The sequence below is a fragment of the Oreochromis niloticus genome, linkage group LG22 (genome assembly GCF_001858045.2).
Source record: "Oreochromis niloticus isolate F11D_XX linkage group LG22, O_niloticus_UMD_NMBU, whole genome shotgun sequence".
NCBI lineage: Eukaryota > Metazoa > Chordata > Actinopteri > Cichliformes > Cichlidae > Oreochromis > Oreochromis niloticus.
The window spans coordinates 31,851,421-31,876,889 of NC_031985.2; the positions used below are offsets into that span (position 1 = coordinate 31,851,421).

Here is a 25,469-nt window from a genome sequence, read left to right on the forward strand (position 1 = left end):
AAGAAGAGTGGACATCTGATGGTTGACACATTTACCTGCAAACCAAAGGCAGCAAGTACTCTAGCTAAAGACACATCCTCTTTTAGGGTTGTGTTTAAAGGTGGTACCATGAGGGATATCAAGTGTTAAAAGTTTGCCAAATCAAACATGTAGAGCCTACCCGCTTGTGTCAACAGAGCAGCTGAAAGTAGTTTTACATAACTCTTGAATAGCAATGTGTAAAAATGCCAAACTTGGTATTGATCCAATGCCAAGTACAGGGCCAGTGTTGGAGTCAAACAGATTCAACAATTAGTTTTAACTTGGCGAGAACAGTGTAACATGATTTTGAGCTGAATGTGTTTGTTTGCCTGAAAAGCAATTTTTGTGTCAGCTTCTGTTTAAATGTATTATATAAATAAAATTAAGTTGACATTTAAAAATCAAGGGTTACTACATTCAGAAATTTCCTTAGTTTATGTTTGATGTACATATTTTTCAGTTCTAATAAAATATTTTATTTAACATCTAACAGTTTGGCTGAATATATTTAAATGTCTGAATATGCTAAAGTAACAAGTATGATGATCACTTACACCTTGAAAATTAACATTAACTCAATCTAAACATTAAAACATTATTTCATACCAAAATATACAGGCTGTTTGGAAAGTATCACGGCCCTTCATTTGTTATTATTCCCAACTCATTTTTCAGAATTTCACACACAATATGCACATATAATGACAAAGTGAAAAAGTTTGCTTGAAATTCTCCCAAATGTATTAAAAAAATAATCATGAAGATGAAATCTATCAGTAATTGGAAATCCTGCCACTTAGTGCAAATTAAAATCAGCTGGTTCAGTTCCAACTCGTAAACTATAAAAGGTGTCTCATTACCAACGTGTCACACAAGAAACATTTCATGATGTGTAAAACCAACAAGCTCGCTCAAGATCTCCACAACCTTATTTTTGAAAGCATACTGATGTCATTGTTTGAGGAAGAATTTCTAAACTGCTGAAGGTTCCTGTGAGCACTGTTGGGGCCATGATCCGGAAGTGGAAAGAACATAATTTCACCATAAACCTACCACAACCAGGTGCTCCCCACAGGATTTCAGACAGGAGTGAAAAGATTTATCAGAAGAGTTGCCCAAGAGTCACTTGTGGAGAGCTACAGAATGGAATCAGCTGCACTCGCCCACCATGGCCTGTTCTCATTCTCATTCTCAGGACTCCATTGCTGAAGAAAAGGCATGCTGAAATGCATTGAAAGTCTGCTGAACAACATTTAGAAAACCCTGTGAAATACTGGGCATGTCAAGGTCAGGTGATCGTGTGTTTTGGAGTGGAGCCAAAAACAGACGAAAGAGAGACCGACTGCGGGGCCAGCGGTGGCAGGACATTGTGGTTGGTGGTCGACAATGTGGCCAACGGTACCTCACAGAGGCATAACAGAAATGATGAACCCTCTCAGGGGCTTGACAGATGGCCTTCAATGAAGTGGGTGAAACTGAAGGCCCTCAGGTGGCTTTGCAGGTGGTCGATGTGCTGGATGTGGTTTAGGAGGTGCTGGGTGCCCAGAAGTGGCTTGGTAGGTGCCAGCTGGAGGCTCGGCTGAGCTAGTGAGGAAGGATTCTGGGCAGGCTCGGCCAGTGTCATGAACTCGCTGTGTGTAGGCAGGAATAGTACCCAAAAGCAGACTCACAGAAGTGTGAACTCAAAAAACACAGCTTTATTGCTGGAAAAAGGAAAAATGGTACAGAACTAAACTGAGGAATTCTAATGATCATTCACACAGGGAAACACAGGGAGAGTCACACAGCTATGAGGACACGGAACTGAGGGAGACGTGGACATAAATAGACAGATGGATCATGAGGGAAGCGAGAACACATGGGAAGCACAGCTGACATGAATAACCATAAAGAGACAGGGGAAGAGCAAACACAACATGACACACACTGACAGGAGACTATCAAAGTATGGAGGAGAGGCAGCCGAGAGGGAGCGAGAAAGAGAAAGAGCAGACATGATGGGCTAGGGAAACATGAAGGAATAAACACAAGGAGGGGAAACAAGGCACAAGGACTCACACTGTATAAACACAGACACTCAGGGGAGACAGAGGACAAAGACACAGGGGAGATCTAATAAACCATATTGAAAAGAATAAGCTAGGAACCATAGAATACAAGTGAACTAAAAATAATACAGAATGACCAAAAATGCACAAAACCCCTCAAAATGGGTCAAAAGGACCCTGAACCAAGACACTTAGGGGATCCATCAATGATTATCAGTCATGTTCCAGTCTGGAATCTGGCTGTACCACTCAAGGACATTTACAAAGTGGTCCAGAAGTCACTTTTTTGTTATCTTGGTTGCATGCTTAGGGTTGTTGTACTGTTAGAAGAACCTTCACTCCAGTGAGTGCTCTCATTAATGCTAAAACTGTCAGTGAAGATACTACCCATCCTTATTCCTTTTGCAGAATCCCTGTCATCACAGCATTTATGCATAAAGTGCTCTATGGGCTGATTTTCATTAACTCCTCAGTCAGCTTTGTGGTATAACTTGAACAGGCTACTAAGAGAAAGATTCTCCATGTCCTCAATATAATGATAATAATTTTTTTAAGAAAGCTATTAGTTAATGAATAAAGGAATGAATGAATGAAATAGAATGTTCTTAGTGGCAACAATACTTTAGGTTTTACATTAAATCTTTACTTCAATTTTTTTCCCCAGGTCAATATCTTGGGTCGGAGCAGACAGTGAGGAAACTGGAGCCATTACTTTGAATCCTCAAAACAAAAATTAAAAACAGGAGCCCATCCAGGAGAAGAAGAATATAAAATGATAGAGAAATTACACAAAAAGAAGACAATTGTTTTTTTTAAAGGATGGTAATTTCTTTTTCATGTTTTCATTTCCCTTTTTATCAGTTGCAAATCATCTAACCATAAACCTGTGTTATAAAAATAAATAAGTGATGGTAATTGCTGCCCCCCCCTTCAAAATAAATACCACTATATACTAACTTTATCTATATCTGACTTTATCACTAGTAATCTTATCTACATTTTGCCTTCAAAATAATAGAAAATGCAATGCAAAATCCAAAGTGCAGTCACATTAAACCCTGTAACTTGTTCATGAAAAAAATAGAAACGTATAGATGTTTGTTGCTAAAGGGTTATTGAATACATTTGATAGTCATACTGGATACCTTTCAAGTATACCTTTCAAGACAAGTGAAACCTTTCCATAATAAAGATTGAACAAGTCTTTAAATAACAGATGTGCCTGAGAGCAGTGTGTTTGATTTGTGTTCTTTTTGGGAGTGCCAATTTTCCATCAATCCATTCTCACTTATCCTTATCAGGGTTGCGGGGGAGTTGGAGAGAGGGGGGTTAACCTTGGACAGATTGCCAGTCTGTCACAGGGCTATCACAGAGAAACAGGTAACAGTTTGCAATCACATTCACACTTATGGGCAAATTAGAACCACCAGTTAACCTAACCCCACTATACATGTCTTTGGGCTGTGGGAGGAAGCTGGAATACCAGACAGAACCCAGGCAAACATGGGAGAACATGCAAACTCTGCACGAAAGGCCCCAGCTGGATGGTGGAATACATATTAGCCACCCATCTTAATCATCTCTGACATAGATAGACCCTGGAATGTACTTTATATATTTAAGTCACTTAAATTATTAGTTATTTTAGTTATTTTGTATAAGAAAATTGTGTTTGTTGCTTTTATGTGTGTGTGATTATTTGTTATTGCTCGGCTTGTAAGATAACAGAGTCATTGCCTCATAACAAGTATACAATAAAAGGAACATGTTTTCATTTCACCTACCGGTAATGACAATGTGGGGAAAGCATACGGACCTTACTTCCAAAAATGAGTCTGCTAAGTATTAACATAATGCTTTCAGTAGGGTACAACACTAAAATGTTCATTTTTATAACATTTTTCAAAATATGGTTACACTATACAGCCCAAAATGTACGACTGAACAATGAAAAGCATATAATAAAACATACACTACATACACTCCCTGTCCACTCGTCTGCCTTCACATGCATATGAGCTTGAGTGACATCCCATTCTTCTGAAAAGGCTTTTCACAAGGTTTAGGGGTATCTTTTGGGAACTGTTGATCATTTTCCAGAAACACATTTGTGAGGTGAGATACTGATGTTGGAGATGAAGGCCTAGCTTGCAGTCCCCATTCTGATTCCCTGGAAAAACACCAAAGGTGTTTGTTGGGGTCAGCAGTCTGTGCACAAAACAAGTTCCATAAAGACTTAGTTTGTGTAGAAGAGCTTGACTGGCTTGCACATTCATTTTGGAACAGAAAGGGGCCATCCCCAAAGTTTGGAACCATGAAATTGTCCAAAGTGTCTTGGTATGCTAAAATATCAAGAGTTCCTTTCATTGGAACTAAAGGACCAAGCCTAATTCCTGAAAAACAACCCAGCACTTTACACTTGACAGAGTGTGTTGGGGGTACATGATGCTCTGTGGTGAGTTTGCAGAATAAAAGGATATTTTTATGAATTCAAATCTTCATTGTGTGGGTGTATGGAGTGGCAGTGTGATTTTCCACTGTCTTACTGAATTGTTCAAATTCCACAAAGAAAGGCCCAGGCCAGATGGATTCAAGCCCTTTATGCTTCAATCTTCATGTTTTGGGCAAATTGCTAACCACCATGTCACCATGTGGCCCACTGTGCTTTGTGTGGAGTGTATGTTCTTCCCATGTATGCCATGGGTTCTGTTCGGGTACTCCAGCTTCAAATGTTAGGATGATGTTGGGAGAAACACAGTAGGGCAGGATTAGAACTGAGTATATGAGACGGACAGTTCAGGTAGAGCAGTTAGAGAGGCAAGATTGAAATCATTTGAACAGGTGCAGAGGAGAGATAGTGGATATACTGGACAAAGAATGTTAAAGAACAACTTAACAGACAAGAGAAAAAACATTTTCTAAACAGAATGGACAACATGTTTTGTGTGGTAGTGTAGTGACAAGACTTTATTCTCTGCAAACACACTGAAAAAAATGCAATAGGGTGGTTGTTGAATTTGCATAAAATTACTTCATATATCCAGCATGACTAATTTAAATTTCATGTCTAAACATATCTTTGTCTTTTAATTTTCACATATTCTTTAAGAATATTCATTCTTTTAGAACAAATCATGTTGAAAAGAAACAAGTTAGTCGTGTTTTATGCTCAAGCTCCGCCCCCTGGAAAGGAAAAATCGGCTGCACTGTCCGCCATTTTTGTCTCTCGCTTTGGAAAATCTACTACCATCTGGAGTTTACACTTGAAGGTAAATAAGATTTTAAAGCTAACAGACCAGTGAGAAAGAGTGTAGACCCTTATATATGTGGACTTTTACTGGGGTGTTGTTATTTTACAGGTATGTGGCTGTTTATCGAAAACCATGAAAGGCCAATGTTAGGCTCCAATTAGCTAATGGTAACCGAAATTATGCGATAAGCAAATTAGTAATTAACATATATAATGTGAGTTAATATTGTTTGTATATTCTTTCAGTCTAAATTAACAGACTATTACAAACTTGCATCGGTGTCTGTAGTAAGTGGTGGTACCTGCAGTGTCTTAACCATTAAACAAGCTAATGTAGGGCCGGATATGACTAGTTTGTTGAAACATGTCTGCTGCTAATGTGACTGCGCACACATGGTAACATTACCAGCACATAGCCACAGCCGCTATAACATGCTAAAAGGTCAATCTAGCTTCTGTAGTCAGCAGCTGGAAGACTCAACACAGACCCAAGATTCAGTGTAACGGTTATCTAAATGTTGTGTGTCCTGTTTGTAAGCCCAGAAAAAGAAATTAAATAAAATGACGACCTTGAGCTTCAAGCTAATGTAAGCGTAATGCTATAGCATAAAGCTAATGCAATGATGAGGTTGTTAAATTAGTAAAAATACAGTAAATATATCCAACATGAATCATTTATATTTTTGGTCTAAACATAATTAAGTCTCACGCCTTTCACTTGTTTTAGAAGGATGTTCAGTCTTTAAAACCAGTCATATCAAAATAACAGAAAATAGTTGTTTTCTGTTGAAACTCCACCCCCCAGGGTGTGTTCTGCGAGGGAAAATTCACTGTGCCATCCGCCATTTTTTGTCTTCGCTTTGTTTACCTTTGTGCTGAGTTTTACTTTGTCGAGGTAAACTGAAAACTACATGTTTGAGAGGAAATGAAGAGAACATCCATTAGATGGGGAAGTTTTTCTCATGAATTGCCGTTGAGCAACATAATGGAAAAAACAAGTAATTCCTTAAGTTAACTAACGATAATGCTAGCTTAAGCTGTGGGACAATATTATGTGCATTAGCTTTTTTTCAGTGTGTGCCCAGTCACATTCGCTTGTTTTTTCTCAGTGAATACAGACTAACAAACTTGTGTCCATTTAGTTAACTGGTTGTACCTAAAATGTTTTAGTTAAACAGTTAAACAAGCTAGTTTTCCATGGGTGGGCTGTGTGTGTGTGTGTGTGTGTGTGTTGGGGGGGGGGGGTCTTCACTAAAGTCGGTTTACTTAGGGCATGACACCTATGCAGTACTCATTAGGAGAGGAAGTGCATGACGTGGGGCTTTATTTCATGTTCTGGGGCAGTGAATGTAATGTACTGATAACATGTTAAAGACACACAAAAACCCAACAATTTATTTTAACTGATTTATAGAGAGACTGAGAGGAGGGCTTAAAGAGATAAGAAAAAAGCCTTGACAATATAAATATGTTAAATTTATTTTTTCTGTATCGATATATGGTGCTTATCCCTGCTGAAGGGCAGATTGGTGTTGCTTCAGAACAATTCTCTAGCGCTGTTACGTAGAGGTGTTACAGTTAAGGTTTTAATAACATTATTTTATTTACTCGTGAAGATTTGCATATGTTATCTCACATTCTGTAAGGTAAATTTTCTGGAAAGGTCAAATTAACTAATTTAACTAAGTATTAATGAAAGACCTTGATGTGTATATGACAATAATAGATGTAGTTTCTGGGTCATTTTCAGAACTGCAAATGGCCAGAAGGAGGCAACTGCTGTGGTTGCAAACAGGCTTTGGGTGGTATGGAAGTAAGGGCAACTATGGAACTGCTCAGCAACATGGGACCCATAGCTAATAAATTGTAATTTGACAAAAATAACAACTTTGTGTGGATGTAACCTTGTGAGATCTGAGATTTTGACAGCATTTTTATGTGACAACTTCTCTTTTTAGATAAATGCAGAGTTTAAGTGCATTACCACCATGCCACTGCAGTCCAGATTACTCTCGCAGATAGATGTGCTATCTGACAAACTAATAAAGGTCTTCAAAAGGCGAGGAGGACAAATAAGAAGAAGACTTCAGAACATTCTGGAGCCCACGGCCCAGGTAAGAAAAAAATAATTTCTGTATACACTTTAGGGAAATAATAATTTTAACAAAATGCTGCTTGTCACTCTATGCCAGGAGTATGTTGAAAATCACCTGGGATTTTCACAATTTACCATGGGTGCGTTTTTTGTTTTTTTTGTTTTTTCTTTTACCTGCATTAGAACTATGTGTGGAGTTCATAGTTGAACACCTCTCTATGCTCTGACAGTATTCTGCTTCTTTGCATGGAGATTTCACTTCAGAAATGCATTACCTTTTTAAGCATTCTGAGGACATGCTGTAATGAATCCATTTTTGTTCACCTAATGTGTTAATGTTAACATTTTTTGGAATAGTGACACAGATTAAAATAAGATTTGGTATAATGTTCTTTGACCAGTGTTCTGTTTAATTAAATTTTGGAATTCTGCATTTTCTAGGCCACAGATGAAGCCATTATCCAACGATCTAATAAGGAAACCATGGGAATTTACATCATAAAGTCAAGAGATGCCAATGGCAGCCCTGAGGACATCGGGATAGTCCTTGAAGGCCAGAGAGTCTGGCAGGATTTGGATAACTATACCCTAGCAGCTGCAGTGCTGTTTGGACTAATGTACACTTTGAACCTCACCTACCCACTGGAAAGTATACCTTCGAGGTATTATAGAAACTGGTTATGGAGCTCAAAAGGAACAGCCTTTCAAAGAAGGCCCAGGTTTTCAGGACCAGGCTGTACGATTGAACAGTTTTCCAGTTATGATGTGGGAACAACATGTTTACCTCTTCGAATATGTACCATCCTTTCTTTTAAGCCAGCACTGGTAAAGTTGCAGTACATACTGAAACTTATTTTTCTGGCACTTTTCAACTTGGGGCCTTTATTACTGCAGTGTTCAGTGTTCACTTTTCAAGCCATGGCTCTTTGAAAAAAAAATTCAAACTTTGAATGTCCATTTTTCTCAATGGAAATGGTGCCTTGCACCAATTTCACCAGTTTGCAATTTCTTTCCCAAGGTGCACCACTACAAACAGATTGCATGGTCTAGTATTAGTGATTGTGATGTTTAGTGATAGAAGCAAGCCAATACTAATCAGTTTAGGTCTCTTGGTTTGTGCCTGTGGGTTATAATGTTATTTTAAGTCTCTTCTTTGTGTCATTTTAATAATTACACCCCTGTTGCCATATTACCTTATGGCTCTTACATTTAAAAAACTATTTTTTACATAAGCGTGATGTCATAAGGCCCCACAGTGTTGAATCCAGGTTACAGCAGATAACTTTGAGGAATGTTGTGGAATGTTTTTCAAGAGATGCATTGTACAAATATGACTCATGTATATTTTGGAAGCCTGAATTGAAAGTCCATTGTTACAACTGTGTAGTATTTTCAAAAATACAGGTCATTGTTCAAAAATGTTTTGCTTATTTCTTTGATTGAAGAGAAAGTGTACAGTACATACAGTAAGATCAGCCTTAATTTAGTTTTATTTATTGAACACTCAATTATATATTAGATTATATATTATATATTATATATTAGAAATTTGTTATAAAATAAAATAAGCTTACCATAAAATAATCTTGTCAATATAACACATAGTAGTCCAATACAATTAACACAAAAAGTTCATGTCTGATAAACAAGTGGTTTCTATAAATATTTGACCGGAAAGAAAAACGTAACAACAACATAAAAAAGTCATGTTCATGTTACCAGAAAAATGTGTGCAGGTATAACATAAAAAACTAAGGTTAACCAAACATAACTTAATTTCGTGCAACCACTTACAATAATTTTTTTATGTTTATCCCACTGATTATTTGTTTCAGTAACAACCAAAGAAGAGACATATACATCTACTATTCTAAAGTATTTTAATTCTAAAGTTTTGAGGACTGCTTAAATTAATGCTCCTGAGAGAGACAAAAAAGAGGAACGATTACCATCCTCTGAAAAAATTTATTTTCTGTTGCTCGTGAAGTTTCACAATGAACTGATATTCCAGCTTTCCGGGATGTTGTCCAGTTCGCAGACGCTTGTTTCTTAATGGCTCATAGTAATGGTTCCAGTTTCCATTCTTGTCTGCTCCAAATCCAAACACACTAACCTGGAGATGCACAAAAGAAGATAATCAATCTCAGATCTCTTTAGCTTAATAATCATTATAGGTTATAGGCACTATAGATTTCATTACAATGCTTTACCTTAATGTAGTGTTGGCGATTTTTTTTTCCACACACACGCACGCACGCACACATATATATATGTGTATATATATAAATATATAAAAAAAAAAACACCCAGCACGCCCCTGCGGGCGGTTTATCCTTCAAGCTCGGGTCCTCTACCAGAGGCCTGGGAGCTTGAGGGTCCTGCGCAGTATCTTAGCTGTTCCCAGGACTGCGCTCTTCTGGACAGAGATCTCCGATGTTGTTCCCGGGATCTGCTGGAGCCACTCGCCTAGCTTGGGAGTCACCGCACCTAGTGCTCCGATTACCACGGGGACCACCGTTACCTTCACCCTCCACATCCTCTCGAGCTCTTCTCTGAGCCCTTGGTATTTCTCCAGCTTCTCGTGTTCCTTCTTCCTGATATTGCTGTCATTCGGAACCGCTACATCGATCACTACAGCCGTCTTCTTCTGTTTGTCTACCACCACTATGTCCGGTTGGTTAGCCACCACCATTTTGTCCGTCTGCATCTGGAAGTCCCACAGGATCTTAGCTCGGTCATTCTCCATCACCCTTGGGGGCATCTCCCATTTTGACCTCGGGACTTCCAGGTTATACTCGGCACAGATGTTCCTGTACACTATGCCGGCCACTTGGTTATGGCGTTCCATGTATGCCTTGCCTGCTAGCATCTTGCACCCTGCTGTTATGTGCTGGATTGTCTCTGGGGCATCTTTACACAGCCTGCACCTGGGGTCTTGCCTGGTGTGATAGACCCCAGCCTCTATGGATCTTGTGCTCAGAGCTTGTTCTTGTGCTGCCATGATTAGTGCCTCTGTGCTGTCTTTCAGTCCAGCTTTGTCCAGCCACTGGTAGGATTTCTGGATATCAGCCACCTCCTCTATCTGCCGGTGGTACATACCGTGCAGGGGCCTGTCCTTCCATGATGGTTCCTCGCCTTCCTCCTCTTTCTTGGGTTTCTGCTGCCTGAGGTATTCACTGAGCACGCTGTCAGTTGGGGCCATCTTCGTGATGTATTCATGGATGTTTCTTGTCTCATCCTGGACTGTGGTGCTGACACTCACCAGTCCCCGGCCCCTTCCTTCCGCTTAGCGTACAGCCTCAGGGTGCTGGACTTGGGGTGAAACCCTCCATGCATGGTAAGGAGCTTTCTTGTCTTTATGTCAGTGGCTTCTATCTCCTCCTTTGGCCAGCCTATTACCCCAGCAGGGTACCTGATCACGGGCAGGGCGTAGGTGTTGATGGCCCGGATCTTGTTCTTACCGTTCAGCTGACTCCTCAGGACTTGCCTGACCCTCTGCAGGTACTTGGTGGTTGCAGCTTTCCTAGCGGTCTCTTCATGGTTCCCATTCGCTTGCGGGATCCCCAGGTACTTGTAACTGTCCTCTATGTCTGCAATGTTGCCTTCTGGTAGTTCAATCCCTCAGTTCTGACTACCTTCCCTCTCTTTGTTACCATCCGACTACACTTCTCCAGTCCGAATGACATTCCAATGTCATTGCTGTATAGCCTGGTAGTGTGTATCAGTGAATCGATGTCTCGTTCACTCTTGGCATACAGCTTGATGTCATCCATGTACAGGAGGTGGCTGACAACCGCTCCGTTCCGTAGTCGGTATCCGTAGCCAGTCTTGTTAATGATCTCACTGAGGGGGTTCAGGCCTATGCAGAACAGCAGTGGGGACAGAGCATCTCCTTGGTAGATCCCGCACTTGATGGTGACTTGTGCTATGGGCTTGGAGTTGGCCTCTAGTGTTGTACGCCACATCCCCATTGAGTTCCTGATGAAGGCTCTTAGGGTCCTGTTGATCTTATACAATTCTAGGCATTCCAGTATCCAGCTGTGGGGCATTGAGTCATAGGCCTTCTTGTAATCAATCCAGGCTGTGCACAGGTTGGTCAGTCTGGTCTTGCAGTCTCGGCTGACCGTTCTGTCTACCAGTAGCTGGTGTTTTGCGCCTCTGGTATTCTTGCCAATCCCTTTCTGTGCCCCGCTCATGTATTGAGCCATGTGCCTGTTCATCTTAGCCGATATGATGCCTGACAGGAGCTTCCATGTAGTACTGAGGCAGGTTATTGGTCGGTAGTTGGATGGGACCGGTCCCTTCTTGGGGTCCTTGGGGATCAGGACCGTCCGACCTTCGGTTAGCCATTCCGGGTGTCTCTCGTTAACTAGCAGCTGGTTCATTTGTGCTGCCAGACGCTCGTGGAGTGCAGTCAGCTTCTTCAGCCAGTAGGCGTGAACCATGTCGGGGCCTGGTGCTGTCCAATTCTTCATACTGGAGACCCTTTCTTGGATATCTGCCACTGTGATGGTTACTGGACCCTGTTCAGGGAGGTCGCTATGGTCTGCCCTCAGATCCACTAGCCACTGAGCATTGCCGTTATGGGTTGTGTCTTTCTCCCATATGCTCTTCCAGTATTGCTCCGTCTCCAGCCTTGGTGGTGCTGTTCTGTTATTATTGTTCCCTTGCCACTGAGAGTACACCTTTGCTGGTTCTGTGGAGAACAGCTGGTTTATTCTCCTGCCTTCTATCTCTCTGGTGTACCTCCTCAAGCGGCTGGCCAAGGCTGTGAGTCTTTGCTTGGCAGTTTCCAAGGCCTCAGGTATGGACAGCTTGTTGTATTTCTTATGCACCTTCTTTGTTGCGCCTTTCTGCAACTCCGTTAGTTGGCTAACCTCCCTTCGTGCTACTTTGATCTTGCCCTCTAGCCTCCTTCTCCATGGAGGGTACTGCCCCTTGTGGCTGTTCAACTTGTAGCCAAGCATCTCACTGATCACTGCTGCCGTAGTGTAGATCAGCTTGTTAGTGTCGGTAATCGTGGTTGTAGGTATCGTCCGTAGTGCTGCATTAACATCATCTAGCAGACCTTCTGAGGGTACTTCACGTAATCTTGGTAACCGGCTACGGGGGATCCAGGTTTCAAGCTTGGCCATGATCCTATCTTTCAGGTCAGTTCCGCTCAACGATCCTTCTCCTATCGCACTTGGGGCTATGTACCCAATCTCGGGTGGGGGTGATGATATCTCCCCCCTGACCTGGCGTCCTGACTCCTCCTTGCCGTAGCATTTATGTTGTACCTCGTCAATCTCTAGCTGTGAGAGCAGTCCCTGTATATATGTATATATATATATATATATATGTATATATATATATATATATATATATATATATAGAAATATTAGGGGTGGGACACTCGATTTAAAAAATAATAAATACAACATGAATTAATTATACAATAATTAATTACAGGCTTTGTGATTAATTGATCTCAATTAATCGCAAATGTTTTTTGTTTTTTTATTTTTATTGAAGGGTTTTAGTGTGGGACAGAAACAAATAATAGACATGGGCATGAATATTGTAAACTCAAGCTATTTTAATTTCTGGAAAAAAATAAAAAGCAGTTAAACTGCATTTCAATTCAAAACATGAGCAGCCTCTAACTCAATTCAATAGAAATAAAATGTCATGCAGCCAAGCGGTAAGGGAGGCAGAGATGATTTCCACAAGAACATAAATAAATAAACAAAGTCCTCTGAGCTATCAGAGAGGGAAAGGTAATAATATTATCCTGAATGGATGTATGTACTAATTCACCAGGGGACATACCAAAAATTATGTCAGGAGATAGACTGAGCCCAAAATGTCAGAAATAAATTTGAAAAATTTCTAAAAGAAAAATTAAAAAGAAATATTTTGCAAGGGCAAATGTTGCATTTCGAGGAAAAAATTATTTTGAGCAAAGAAAAGTTTAATTTGAGCAAACAAAATTCATTGCTGCATGCAAGAAATGTATTTCAGTGTTATTATCCATATACACACACAATAACAGCTCCTCTCGCTTAGTTGTTGGCATTTGCTCTAGCTCATATCTCTGCTCTGTGTGCTGACAGACATCTGTGGACCTGTTCTCAGTGTGTCGTTTGTGCTCAAAACATCTCTGCTCCACGCACGCTCAACTCTCTGTACTCCGTTATAAGTGCGCCACAAAGCCAACCAATCACAGACTTGTATTCTGATTCAAAAATTCTGATTGGCTGTTATGGTCTCCAATCAGCTCACTAGCTACTGCATTCTGGAAACACTGTCCAGAATGTAGCTAAATCCAGTGGAGTGGTTTGGTTTAAACGAGATTAAAACCAAAAGTGGTCTTGAAAAAGTATATATTTTACAATAAAATAATTAAACATAATAACCGAAAATGGATAATTTGGAAATAATTTTCACTTCAAAATGCAACATTTGCTATTGCAAATTATTTTTTACGTGCACTAAGAATAGAGACACAAAAATAATGCAATATGTAAACTGTTTTTTAAAAGAGTCTGGCACAACTGAAGTACAAGTTAACAGCACTCAGAGTCTCTTTCCAGAAAGCATACAGAATGTTGATTTGTAGTTCAGTTTCCCAGTCAGTTTCAATCTCATTCAATGCTGTTTTTATAATAGGAAATGACTTATTACAAGAGTGTGAGATGTAACCTTTGGAAAGGGTGTTTAAGTTAGAAATCATGTCTGTGCTCTCATTTAACACCAATGGACCTAATTATTAACGGGTAATTATGAATTATGGTATCTGCTTCATGAACCTACCTCATCACACATGTGCAGGCTTAGGACCAAAGTAATAAAGCCAGTGGATGGATACCTGCCCTTCTGTTTTAGCCAGACCTGATGGACATATTTCATGAAAGCTGGACTAAGGATCATCACCTGTTAAAGGTTAATATTAGACTTCAGTGTGACAGTTAAAAAAAATACTATTCTTACTTAATAACATATCATAATCTGAATCTATTCTAAGTCATACTACTCACCAAATCCTTGTTAGAGTTTAAACCCGATTTAGCAGTTTCTTCTTGCCTGTTGAATATACCACGGGATAAGTTCAAACTTCAAAATACAACTACACTTCAAAATGTGTTGGAGCCTGTTGTTTGTTTGTTTTCTCATTCGTTTACACACACCCATCATGGTCATGAATCCCATGGTAAGTTTGGGCTTTTGTTTTCTCTGAACTGCAGGGGCGGATCTAGAAGGGTGGCATGGGGTGGCAAGTGCCACCCTAAAATAATCCCTTGCCACCCCAAGTGCCACCCTAGTTTTGCATATGACAGTGTTGTTTATTAAAATAAGATAGCATTAACACTTTGAGTGTAGTTACAGTTAACAGTAAATATAAATGCTAAAACTGAATATATTGCATATTGTTACCCCCCTCCACCAGTTACAAATGGTTCAGCCCATAGCAGGACCGGCTTTTTTCTTGTTTTCAGTAGAAACCGATGCCTATGATTGTGCCAGAGCACATTTTGAAGAACACCATGGGAATTTCAGATTTCAAACAGGTGGTTGGATGTTACACTGTGGAAATGAAATGAAGGTGAGTGTTATTAACCCTCTGGGATCCACGGACACGCTGCACCTCCAAATCACATGACTGATTTAAGCTGACACAGCAACAAGCTGCAGCCACGCTGAGTCTCTATTCAAGCCTGTGTTGAAAGTTCGGACTTCAAAGTATACACCGGTTTTTAAATTTTAATCACATGCCAGTAAATCTAGAATTATGATTAAAAAAATCTATAAGCTTTGTTTTTGTCTAAATACTGTCCTCACGTTTTGTTTTTGTTTTTTAAAGAGTTATCTAAAGACAGCGCAAACACGGTAAAGAAAGAAAAAAAAAAGCCACCTCTTTCCTGTCGGTGGAAAAATGTACCATGTAGACCAATTTAAAAAAAAAAAAGTCAGGTAGGATTTGGTTGTTTAGGAAGAGGGGAGAGTTTTGGGAGTGAAGGTAACGCAGGGAGACAGAGCGAGCGAGTGAGAGAGAGAGAGAGAGAGTTTTTAAATGTGGGAGATTTGTGACGTTTAGCGTGGAGTGTATAGTTAGTGCGGTGTGTTGTCTTGTGTAGTTAGTCTGTTGTGTAGTCGTTGTTTTGTTTTGTGTGTCAGTGAGGGCACTAATGAATGTCACAAAGGCAGATTTGCAATGTAAACACTGTCACTAAGTAGAAAACCAGAGGAGTGATACACCTCCTGTTGTCAGGCCTGCAGGTTTATCCCTGTGATGTTCTCCTCTGTCTTTTGGTGGATCAACAATATTTTTTACTGGCACACATCATTTGTGGTATATCTTTTTGTGACACCTGATTTTTCTCTCATTTTAGTTTTAGTAATATTTTTAAATGGTTGTACAAAATTAAAAGAAAACAAAAAAAGGCAGGTGTATTGGCTGCATTTTTTAGATAAATAGTTGTATATGTTTACAAAATGTGTGCATAAGTTTTTAAAATGTACAATTTATATTTGCATTTCAAGTTATAAAAATAATAATTGACTCAAAATGTCTGTGGGGTTTTTTTTACAGTAAAAAATACTACTAGATTTTAAGTATTTTGTGTGAGTTCAGATCAGTAATATTAATACAGTATGTCAATAAAAAATCAACTAAATTCAGACACGTGAGGTTGAGCTGAAAAGAATGATACCAAATAAGGCAAGGGGAAAAAATAAAATGAAACAATTTGAGGGTGAAATACAAATGTAAAATCAAAAGGAGTCAAAAATGGCCAGTTGTATTTCGGACCTCAGAGGTTTAATCCAACAAATCATGAAAAATTAGGTTTAAATTTTTGTTCTTGACATTGCAGATTTCTGACATTTTGTTTAAATTAAGCATGTAACAATTTGATTCTTTTTCTAACAAATAACAGTGTGAAACTTAAGTTAGACTTGTGTTTGTAAATGAATCGCCCCATGTTGTGTAGCTTTCTGGATTTTATACTTTTTGGGCTACATATTTACTTATTATAGAGGCTATACAGTACATACAATAAAAATTTACATGTCTTATGTAACTAAAGTGTTTAATTATGTGGGCTACAGAAAATAATTAAGTTATAGACTATATTTATATGAAAAAAGTGTTTAATTACTGCATTTGAATCATTTGATTACTTTGCCACCCTCTTGCCACCCGAAGAAAATTTCTCTAGCTCCGCCCCTGCTGAACTGTTCTTTTTCCAAGGTGGAATGATTGTATAGTATACATCTTTAATGATTTTGAAAAACAAGAATTAGATACAGAAGTTTGCATTTATTTTGGGATTTTCTCTATTTCACAGTTTTAAAAGAATACATATCGGGTAAAATTTTAGATAACACACCACTACTAATATTATAATTTATGACATTATAATTATAGTATTATAATATTGCAAGTTGGATGAGCAGATGCTTTTGACAGCAATCACGAGCTTCTGCTATAATTTTGTCTAATTTGACCACCCTTCTTGGCAGTAGGGGTATAGTTCATTTAAATTAATTGGTTTCCAACTACAGACCTGCTTCATATTACAGATTTTCAATATGGTTGAGGTTCAGGATTTGGGAAGGCCATTTCAGAAGGTTTGTATGTAGGCCCTCACATCCTGGGCCTGTTGACCTCAGGAAATCATGTGATAGGATGGGGCTAGGTTTCACAGCGGGTTCACCAGAAACCTTGGCTGATTATGACCTACACCCGTTTTCACACCTTGGCTCATGTGATTAGGTAGAGGATCAACAGGGGGTTCATGACCCTCTTGGGGGACACTCCCCTAGGACTTAAATCTGGGACTCTCCACCATTTGACCCTAGAACTGAAGAAGCCTCTCGGATGAGAGGTGAAATGTCTTCAAGCAACTTGAAGAAGTCCAGACGCTTTTCTTTCCAAGCTCCTTAGACTGCGATGACCTGGATGACCGAGAACCTTCACAGACACAATACTGTTGTTAAACCCTTCAAATTAAGCCTCATACTCTGTACTTCTGCATGTAAGTGTAGACAGAGGCTGCTCAGTTCACTGTGGTGGTGTACAGAGGTAAAATAATTTTTAAGAAAAAGTATAATTCTCTGTAGACTTGTGAGCATAACTGCATGTAATATTACATATTACATTTGGTTATTTTGGGTTGTCTTTTCTTCATTCATTTTTATTTTTAGAAAATCAGCTGATGTTTTAGGTCATATGTATATAAAAGTATAGAAAATTCAGGATTCAAACAGATTCTTGCAGTTGTACATTCAAGCTGTATTTTCCCGTACAGGTATTTGTCAAAATCATAAATGTTAAATTTAAGAATTTTTTATCCAAATACAAGCTAAATAAACATATTTCGTCTGTAATACACATACCTTTGAGTAAAGAACCGGATTAACCACTGTAAATCATAGATTTTGAATGGAAAAAACAAAAGATGAGTGGTGTTGTCCAAATTTCTATAACTGTGTGGGTACATCACATGGTATGTTGTTTTGTTTCCAACATCTCTTTCAAAGCCTTTTGTAGGGGCACGGTTTATTCTAAATAGGATAGAGAATATATTGTACACATTCATCATGTATTCTCTGATACATATAAAGTAGAGGTAATGCATGCATGAAGACTTTAAAAGGTTTAAAGCTTTTACTGTGTTTGTGTTTTACTCTCACCTTATGACAATATCATGAAAGTCTATCAGTGGTCCATAATGTGATCCATTGAGATTGCCAGAATTCCCAACCACAGCACAAGTCCTGCAAAGGTCAGGGCTGGATCTTGTAAAATTGACTTTGGTTGGGAAGATCTGAAACACCTTGTCCACTATTTTATTGTAGAAAGCGAAGTTGCGTCTGTCATACTGTATGCGCTGACATAACAAAAGTATATTTTTTAACTTTGTAGAATAGAATGACAAACACTGTAACACATCACCTAGAAATTACTTAAATTGTTGATTTCATTAGCTATTTTGTAATACCAGATTAATCTGAGAGTATAGATTATTAAAAAAAATATTTTTCCCATTAGCACTGTACATAGAATAAAAAGATGACAATCACTTATTGTCTTTGAAGTCAGTCATGATATTGGAAAAGGTTTGACTCTGTTATGCAAAATAAATTTGCCTGTACAGATTTCTCGAATACATTGTATAGTTTCTTTTGCTTTTTTCAGCAAAATATATTTAATATATATATTACGTGTTTCTGATAAATAATTCTAAATAAATTACAATAAATTCAAGTGTCTCTCTTAAGAGCAACTGAAATATAAATTATAACTTCACAATTATGCGTGTTCTAAAATATAAAAGTTGACATTTACCTTCCACCAGTTAAATGTATCCTCTGAGATATTGTTTGTGGGTGATAAAAATGGCTCAGGAGATTCTTTCGTACGTTCACTAAGCCATTGGTCATATTCCATTAAACATTTGTTGCAGGCACAAACACTTCCATTCTGAGGGAAGAAGGAATCCTGGTACACAGTTAAAATCCATGAAGCTCTAGAAAAAACTCCAATGGTAGTGACGCACAGCAAGACAAAGAAAACTAATGGTTTCCTTGGAAGCATCTTCGCACCCTGATATTCTTGAATGGGGATCTGATCCATACTGTAGATACATTAGAAAACACAGGAATTACCCATGTGACAACACGTGATCATGCAGAATCACATTATCATTCAGAAAACAAAACACTTTTTTACTGCAATGATATTCAAAATACCTCAGCCTGTATTAAACTCTATTCATATTCTAAATGACAATGTCTACAAACATTTTTGAACTGAAGGTAACAGCCACACCTATCTTTTACTTGTATTGAGTGAGATGCAGAGAAAAGAATGGAAACAACACTGTTTCTTTCCTTATCATTTCTTTGTGTGTACTGTGTCGGTCTGCTTGACTCTAACCAGATTGTTGTACCCACTCCGCTGGTAGCTATGCAACAGCCACCTTATTTTTTTCAACTCTTTGTGTTATTTGAAACAAATAAAGAAACTTTAGTTTGTCTGTGACTCAAGATCACAGTTTGTTCTGGTTACTCTGCTCCTAATCAACCAGTCCCAGCCTGTATGTCCTCTGTTCACTCTGATAACAGTCAGCCACTCATCTCCTATACTTCTCCGGACTCAGTCATTCTCCTCTGACATTCATCTGCTCTCCAAATCTCATTCCCATCTACTAATAAAACTGTCTTTGAACCAACATTTATCTGCTCTGTACAGTGGCCTTGGGAGGCCAAACGGACTGCAACTTAAGAAAACACCAGCAATAAGAAAAATGCTGCAAAAGCATACAAAACAAAACAGAAATAGGAAAAACGACACCAGAAATAGGAAAAAACAGATTTCCAAAAGCACAAGGAAGGTGTTTCTGGGGAGACAATAACCCGACGGACCAGTTGAAGGAACCAAAATATGCTAAGAATTGCGCTGGGAGACACTTATGAGACGTTGAAGATCTATCGGTTTTGTGAGGAAAAAAATATGAGAGGTAAGTGTGTTAGCCTAACTATTAGCCCAATAATCCGTCATCAATATTATATGAATCATGATAAAATACAGCTACCATGATTTGGGTTCCTGCAACTGCTCCATTGGGTTATTGTCTCCCCAGAATGTATTTTGCTTATATTTCTTATCAAATTACATTAAAGAAAGCAGCGATTCATGCAATGCCCTGGCATCCTTAAACTGGTGCGTTAAGTCATCAAACTGTGATTTAACTGAATATTTTTTATCGTTTTTCATTGGCTCTTTAAGAGATGTAATATCACTTTTCATTTTGTTTACATGCTTTTTTTCAATCTGCTGGGATGGTTTCAATTTTGTTTGCAAGTACTTTCTCAGTGAGAACAATTAATCTTTTATTCTTTTCAGGTTTCCCAACAATAGATGCAGTTTGAGATCCACTCATTTTAAGCATTCAACATAAGGAGCATGGCAAAATCCAAAATAAAAGCAACAGCTATACCTTCAAACTCAGTGGGTGGCTATACTTCAAGAGATAGATGAGGTCATCCACTAATTGCGAGGCTGGTCATTCGATCCCCGTCTGCTCCAGTCTGCTTGCCAAAATATTAAAAAATTTATTAACTAGTCATTTTGGTGTAAAAAGAAAATGTGTAATGTCAGAAAATCTGTCATATTTTAGTGTGGTTTAAAGTTTTTCCCCAGATATATCTCATGACCTCTTTGAAAAAAATTATCACTGTAGAAACTGCCCTTTGTCTTCATGTGTTAATTGCCGAGAAATATTTTACATTAGCCAGTTTAAATGGCTATAGTTGTAAAAGGGAAAGATAAATGTAAATAGGGAAATGTCTTTTAATAAAGTATTTAGCAAACGAAACATGTCTATTGACCCTTTTTTTTTTTTTTTTTTAGTTTTTTACTCTGTTACATCACATGCAATGCTTTCTTATTTTAGGATATTACATTGTGAGACTTTTTTTTTTATAAAGGGTGTCCAGTTTGAGGAATAAGTACAGTTATGTGTTTAGGTGGTTTAAGTATTGATGGAAACATGCAGTAGTTTAGCATTGGTTAAAATACCTATAAAGAAAGGTAGATTTCCAGTCATGATTTAACTGTTGTTCTAATAAAAAGCAACTGTGCAAAAGAGGTGGAAAATCAACACCATAGCTCAACAGTGTTTCAATATCAGAATCTGACATTGTTTCAATGTCAACAGTATTAGAAAATACAACGTCGAATCAATGTCAGGTTTCAACATTGATTCTACATCAAAACCTGACGTTGTTTCAACATTAAAAATGGGTGCAAGAGTGACGTTAGGTCAACGTCACACTTCAACGTTGATTCAATGATGTCGCCTGATACTGACTCAACATTGTTTCAATGTTTCCTTGCTATCTGGGTATTATTACGAATAAATGCATGTATATTTCTAGCAAGCTGTTTGTGGCACAATCTATCAGGAGGTGGGATGTCTTGTTTTTTTGTTGTTGATTTTTGTCATTTCATTTTTTCGGAGCAGCGGGGCGGGGCTTTGATCCTCGGGACTCCCCGACACACAGGCGCAGCATCAGGCGTTATCAGCCGGGGCTATTTACGGAGCGGCGCAGCTGTCGTCTGGTGTTGGAGTTATGTGTCACCCACAACTACTAATGTGTCAGCTGTGCTTAGTGTCCAAGTCTACGACGGTCAAGGGATCCCTTTTTGCCTGTCTTCCTTCCTTCAGCTTGCCCCCTTTTCTCTGGCCGCAAAACTCCCCCCGTCCGCCTGCACCGCAGTCAACCCGCACTGCCATCAACCGGCACTTGAGTAGCCTCAGCCACCAGCTCCACGCACCCCCTGTCCGAGGGTGTAAATAAACGTGTAACAAGTACGCTCTACAACTCTATTCCTCGTGTAACTATTGTCTTCCCTCTCACCGTGGCCGTGCACTAGCCACTTCTCTCTTTCCTTCCCCCGTAGAACGCTCGTGCATGTCCGCCAGTACAGTTTTCTCCTTAAGAAGTCAGTATTGCAAAACAGTTATCACAAAATACTGCAAACCTATCCTAAAAGTTTTGACCTGTTCCCTGTATTGAATTGTTGCAATATTCTTTCAATGTAATTAAATCTGTTTCACTACTGCCAAACGTGTCTGTATGATCTGCTACGTGGATCCACTCGAGTTATTCCTAATATAACCTTGGTTTTTTTTAAGTATTAATTTGAAGGAGGACATGAGAAACCAATTTGCAATTGGGTAGAAACTGTATTTTATTACACTGACTAAAAAGTACAAGTTAAAAGAAGTTAACAAAATTGCATGTAACAAAATTAACTAAATCAAAGAACAACTGTACTTGGAACTCAAACTATCAGGTTTTACCAAAGTCAAAAATCGAGTTGTACCAAAGTGTGTGTGTGTGTGTCTGTGTTTTCAGTTTTTATTTAATGATGAACAAAACTTTTACAGTTGAGTGTTTCTGAAGTGGTAAGGACGACAGTGGTTCAGGGGGTTGGGACGCTCATCTACCGGAAGGTTGCTGGTGTTGTCAGGTGTTGTGCCAAAAAGTGATTGTCTGCCAAAAACGGATTTCCGGTATTTGCCAAAAACTGACTGCTTGTATTTAAACTGCTGTAAGTAACTTGTTGGGCTATAATATGTGAAACATATGTCAAATGAATCCCTCATGCATGACATAAAGTCATCTTGAGCCACAAACAACATTCGTGTAACAAGGTAGAAGCCGCAATCAGTTTTTGGCAGTGACTTTTATATAACCTTTATTTATGCAGTTACAAAAATCTCATTAACATTTAAAATGTCTTTTGTAAGAGTAAGATGGCCAAGAGGACAGCAGAAATGGCAGCAAATATTACAATAGTTCAGTAAAAATATTTTACGTGGGGATAAAGGACCGGATTGGTTATAATGTAAGTACAATAACACAGAGATGTAGATACTTGAAAAATATATAATTTTTTAATTCTATATATAACCCCTTTGTAAACCCTGTTCACTGAAGTGTATTTACCAACATACGTAAAGATATTACACATAAAAAAACACACAGAAACATTGGAAATCAATTTTTGGCAGGCAATCACTTTTTGGCACAACACCCGGTTCGTTCCCCAGCTCTGTCTGTCTTGGTCGTTGTGTCCTTCACCCTACCTACTGCCTGCTGGTGATGGCAGAGGGGCTGATGACGCGATATGGCAGCCTTGCTTCTGTCAGTCTGCCCCAGGGCTGCAACTGCAGCTTGCTTCCACCAGTGTGTGAATGAATAGTGGAATTGTAAAGCGCTTTGAGGGTCTCTAAAATCCATTATTATTATTATTAAGAAAACATAAAGGATACAACAATCCGTTAAAAGACTAATAGGCAGTGAGAACATGGAGAGATGGAACAATCATAATTGTACAAATAAAAAAATACATACACAATAATAAAAGAAGATATATAAAATAATTTTTAAAATGAGCTATGAAGACCACTTTTCACCACATAATCTATAACGGTGGGAAAAGCTAATTTGTCAAGAAAACTATTTTTGGGAGAAATCACTTTGACTTTCAGATGTCTACAGCGTTTCATAAAACTGTTAAAAAAAAGCCTCATTTGTTTATATACAAAGACGCAATTAAAGTCACCTCCTACTGTGATGTTGTAACTGTTAGGATTGGACAAAGTAGTGAAAAGCTTTGTGAAATAAATCCTAGCCATCCCAATCTGGAGCGTATACTGATTTTAAAATAACGGCAGTTGAGAACGAGTGACCCCGAACTATTACAAAACGCCTTGCTGGGTCTGAAATTATTTCCTCTGATTGAAAAAGCACATCTTTATGTACCAAAATCGCAGCGCCCCTGGCTTTAGCAGTAAAATTGGAATGGAAAATCTAACCAACTCACTTTTGTTTTTTGAGTTTTATCTGACCATGTTTCAGATGTCTTTCCTAGAGAAAGGCAACATCCACGTTTAACTGACGAAGATTATCGTCATTTTTTTGTCTCTTCACCATATTATAAATACATTTTTCATTTAAAGAGACAAAAGTGATTTTTGCTTTGTCTGCGTATATTCACCGTATGGACATTATGAGTGCTAATATCTCACGGAGAACTGGAATCAAGGTAATGTGGAAGAATGACTGCGAATGACGCAATATCATAGGAGCGTTAAAAAAAATGAACTGAAAAATGATTCTGCAGGCTTTTGCAGTCTGTAGTCAGACCCACTAAACACTTTATACCTCCTTGAACTAAGTTATTAACATGAATGAATGAACTAAAGACACAACAGTCACTTATGGAATGAAACATATAATAGCCTTAGTCTTTCGACATGCAAGAGGATTTTCTTCTCCCTCTGGTTCTTCTAGAGGTTGAGTTGCTTTCTTATTTGTCTTGCCCATGTAAGAGTTGAAAGGCTACGCGATGTTGGCAGATATTTAACCTCTGAGGACCTGACGTCCACATATGTGGACGTTTTGGGTTGTCTAGACCAAATACTAAATTTTGCTCTACAAGGGCCTGATATCTACTTACGGGGACATTACACTGCCACTATTCTATCAAAATTTAAAGAGAACGTCCTCACATGCGGATCTCATTTTTCTCAGAAACAAAAGTCAGGTAAAAACAACAACAAAAAAAACCAAAACCCCCAAAACGGTGTTTCTTTGTTTTTGTTTTTGTTTTTGTGTTTTTTTACATTTATCAGTTCCCAATCAGCCAAAATAGCAAAGAGAAATTAAAAATACATGCCATGAAAGACTTCGTGTCTTAAGAGGTTAAAGTTACTTTCTCAAGGATTCCAAGAGAGCTCTCATGGTTTGGTGCTTACTACTAAATTATACTTTTGCTTTGTTTCAATGTACATTTATAATTCTGGAAAAATTAATATTTTTGACTTATTATAAAAGCAATTTTACAGTTTCAGTCAAATCATAAATTATAGTCTAAGTAAAACTAATAAATTTAGCTGTAACGAACTAGTGTATTTTTTTAAGTTGGTTTAAAGTAAAATTTTTTCAGTGTATTAATGTACCTATCATTTCTTATTAATTCAATTGTGCTCAAGTATACAGTGCTAAGTCTTTTTATGTCTTACAAGAAATTTAGCTCTCTTAAATTTTTAATTAATCCAATAAAAATACATATAACCAGTCACAGATTTATGGAAGCACACATATGACTTTATTGGCTAAGTGTAAACAGCCGCACTTACCAACAGAAAAGTTCAAGATATCCTCAACAACTCACTTTAGGATTGCTGTGATCGGGAAAAAAGTCAGCTTCACCAACTAGATTAATTCATATCAGACTTGTTTCACAATGTTTTATAGCCTCTTCCAGATTAAATGGATGTGGACATCCGGTGTATGGACAGCTGATGTAAACAACAGACTGACAGCCCACACTCAGCACAGCTGAATAGTGGCCAGAATTGCTTGTCTTACAGTGGCCACTGTAAATAGGACTATGTACTTGAATTGGGAGGGGTTAAAAAACAGAATTGATTTGACTGCGATCTATAATCTACCAACATCTAGGGGTGAGATTTACATACTGTAACTTTAA

General features: G+C 38.4%; 1 protein-coding gene and 1 pseudogene across 1 annotated transcript; both read right to left on the minus strand.

Moving 5' to 3' along the window:
• The window catches only part of LOC109196481 (tudor domain-containing protein 3-like), a 4,040-nt pseudogene extending 2,395 nt beyond the window's left edge, over positions 1–1,645 (minus strand).
• A 7,639-nt stretch (positions 1,646–9,284) lies between these two features.
• On the minus strand, positions 9,285–25,230 carry LOC109196475 (CMP-N-acetylneuraminate-beta-galactosamide-alpha-2,3-sialyltransferase 1-like). Its single transcript, XM_025902476.1, has 8 exons — positions 25,152–25,230; positions 20,401–20,491; positions 18,747–19,035; positions 18,092–18,288; positions 17,795–17,962; positions 14,434–14,479; positions 14,210–14,329; positions 9,285–9,527 (listed from the first exon to the last, which is right to left on the minus strand). Exons 3-8 carry the CDS (start codon positions 19,032–19,034, stop codon positions 9,360–9,362), a joined length of 987 nt encoding a protein of 328 aa, XP_025758261.1. The 5' UTR covers position 19,035; positions 20,401–20,491; positions 25,152–25,230; the 3' UTR covers positions 9,285–9,359.
• Positions 25,231–25,469: the final 239 nt, after the last annotated feature.

Bases quoted from the DNA above. Each gene is read 5' to 3' on its own strand.
- LOC109196475 (XM_025902476.1), bottom strand. From the start codon at position 19,034: ATGGATCAGATCCCCATTCAAGAATATCAGGGTGCGAAGATGCTTCCA. The intron at 17,963-18,091 runs GTGAGAGTAAAA...TATCCTATTTAG, and splicing joins TTTCATGATATTGTCATAAG to AATAAACCGTGCCCCTACAA. The intron at 9,528-14,209 runs GTAGGTTCATGA...GTGCATCTCCAG, and splicing joins GCCTGCACATGTGTGATGAG to GTTAGTGTGTTTGGATTTGG.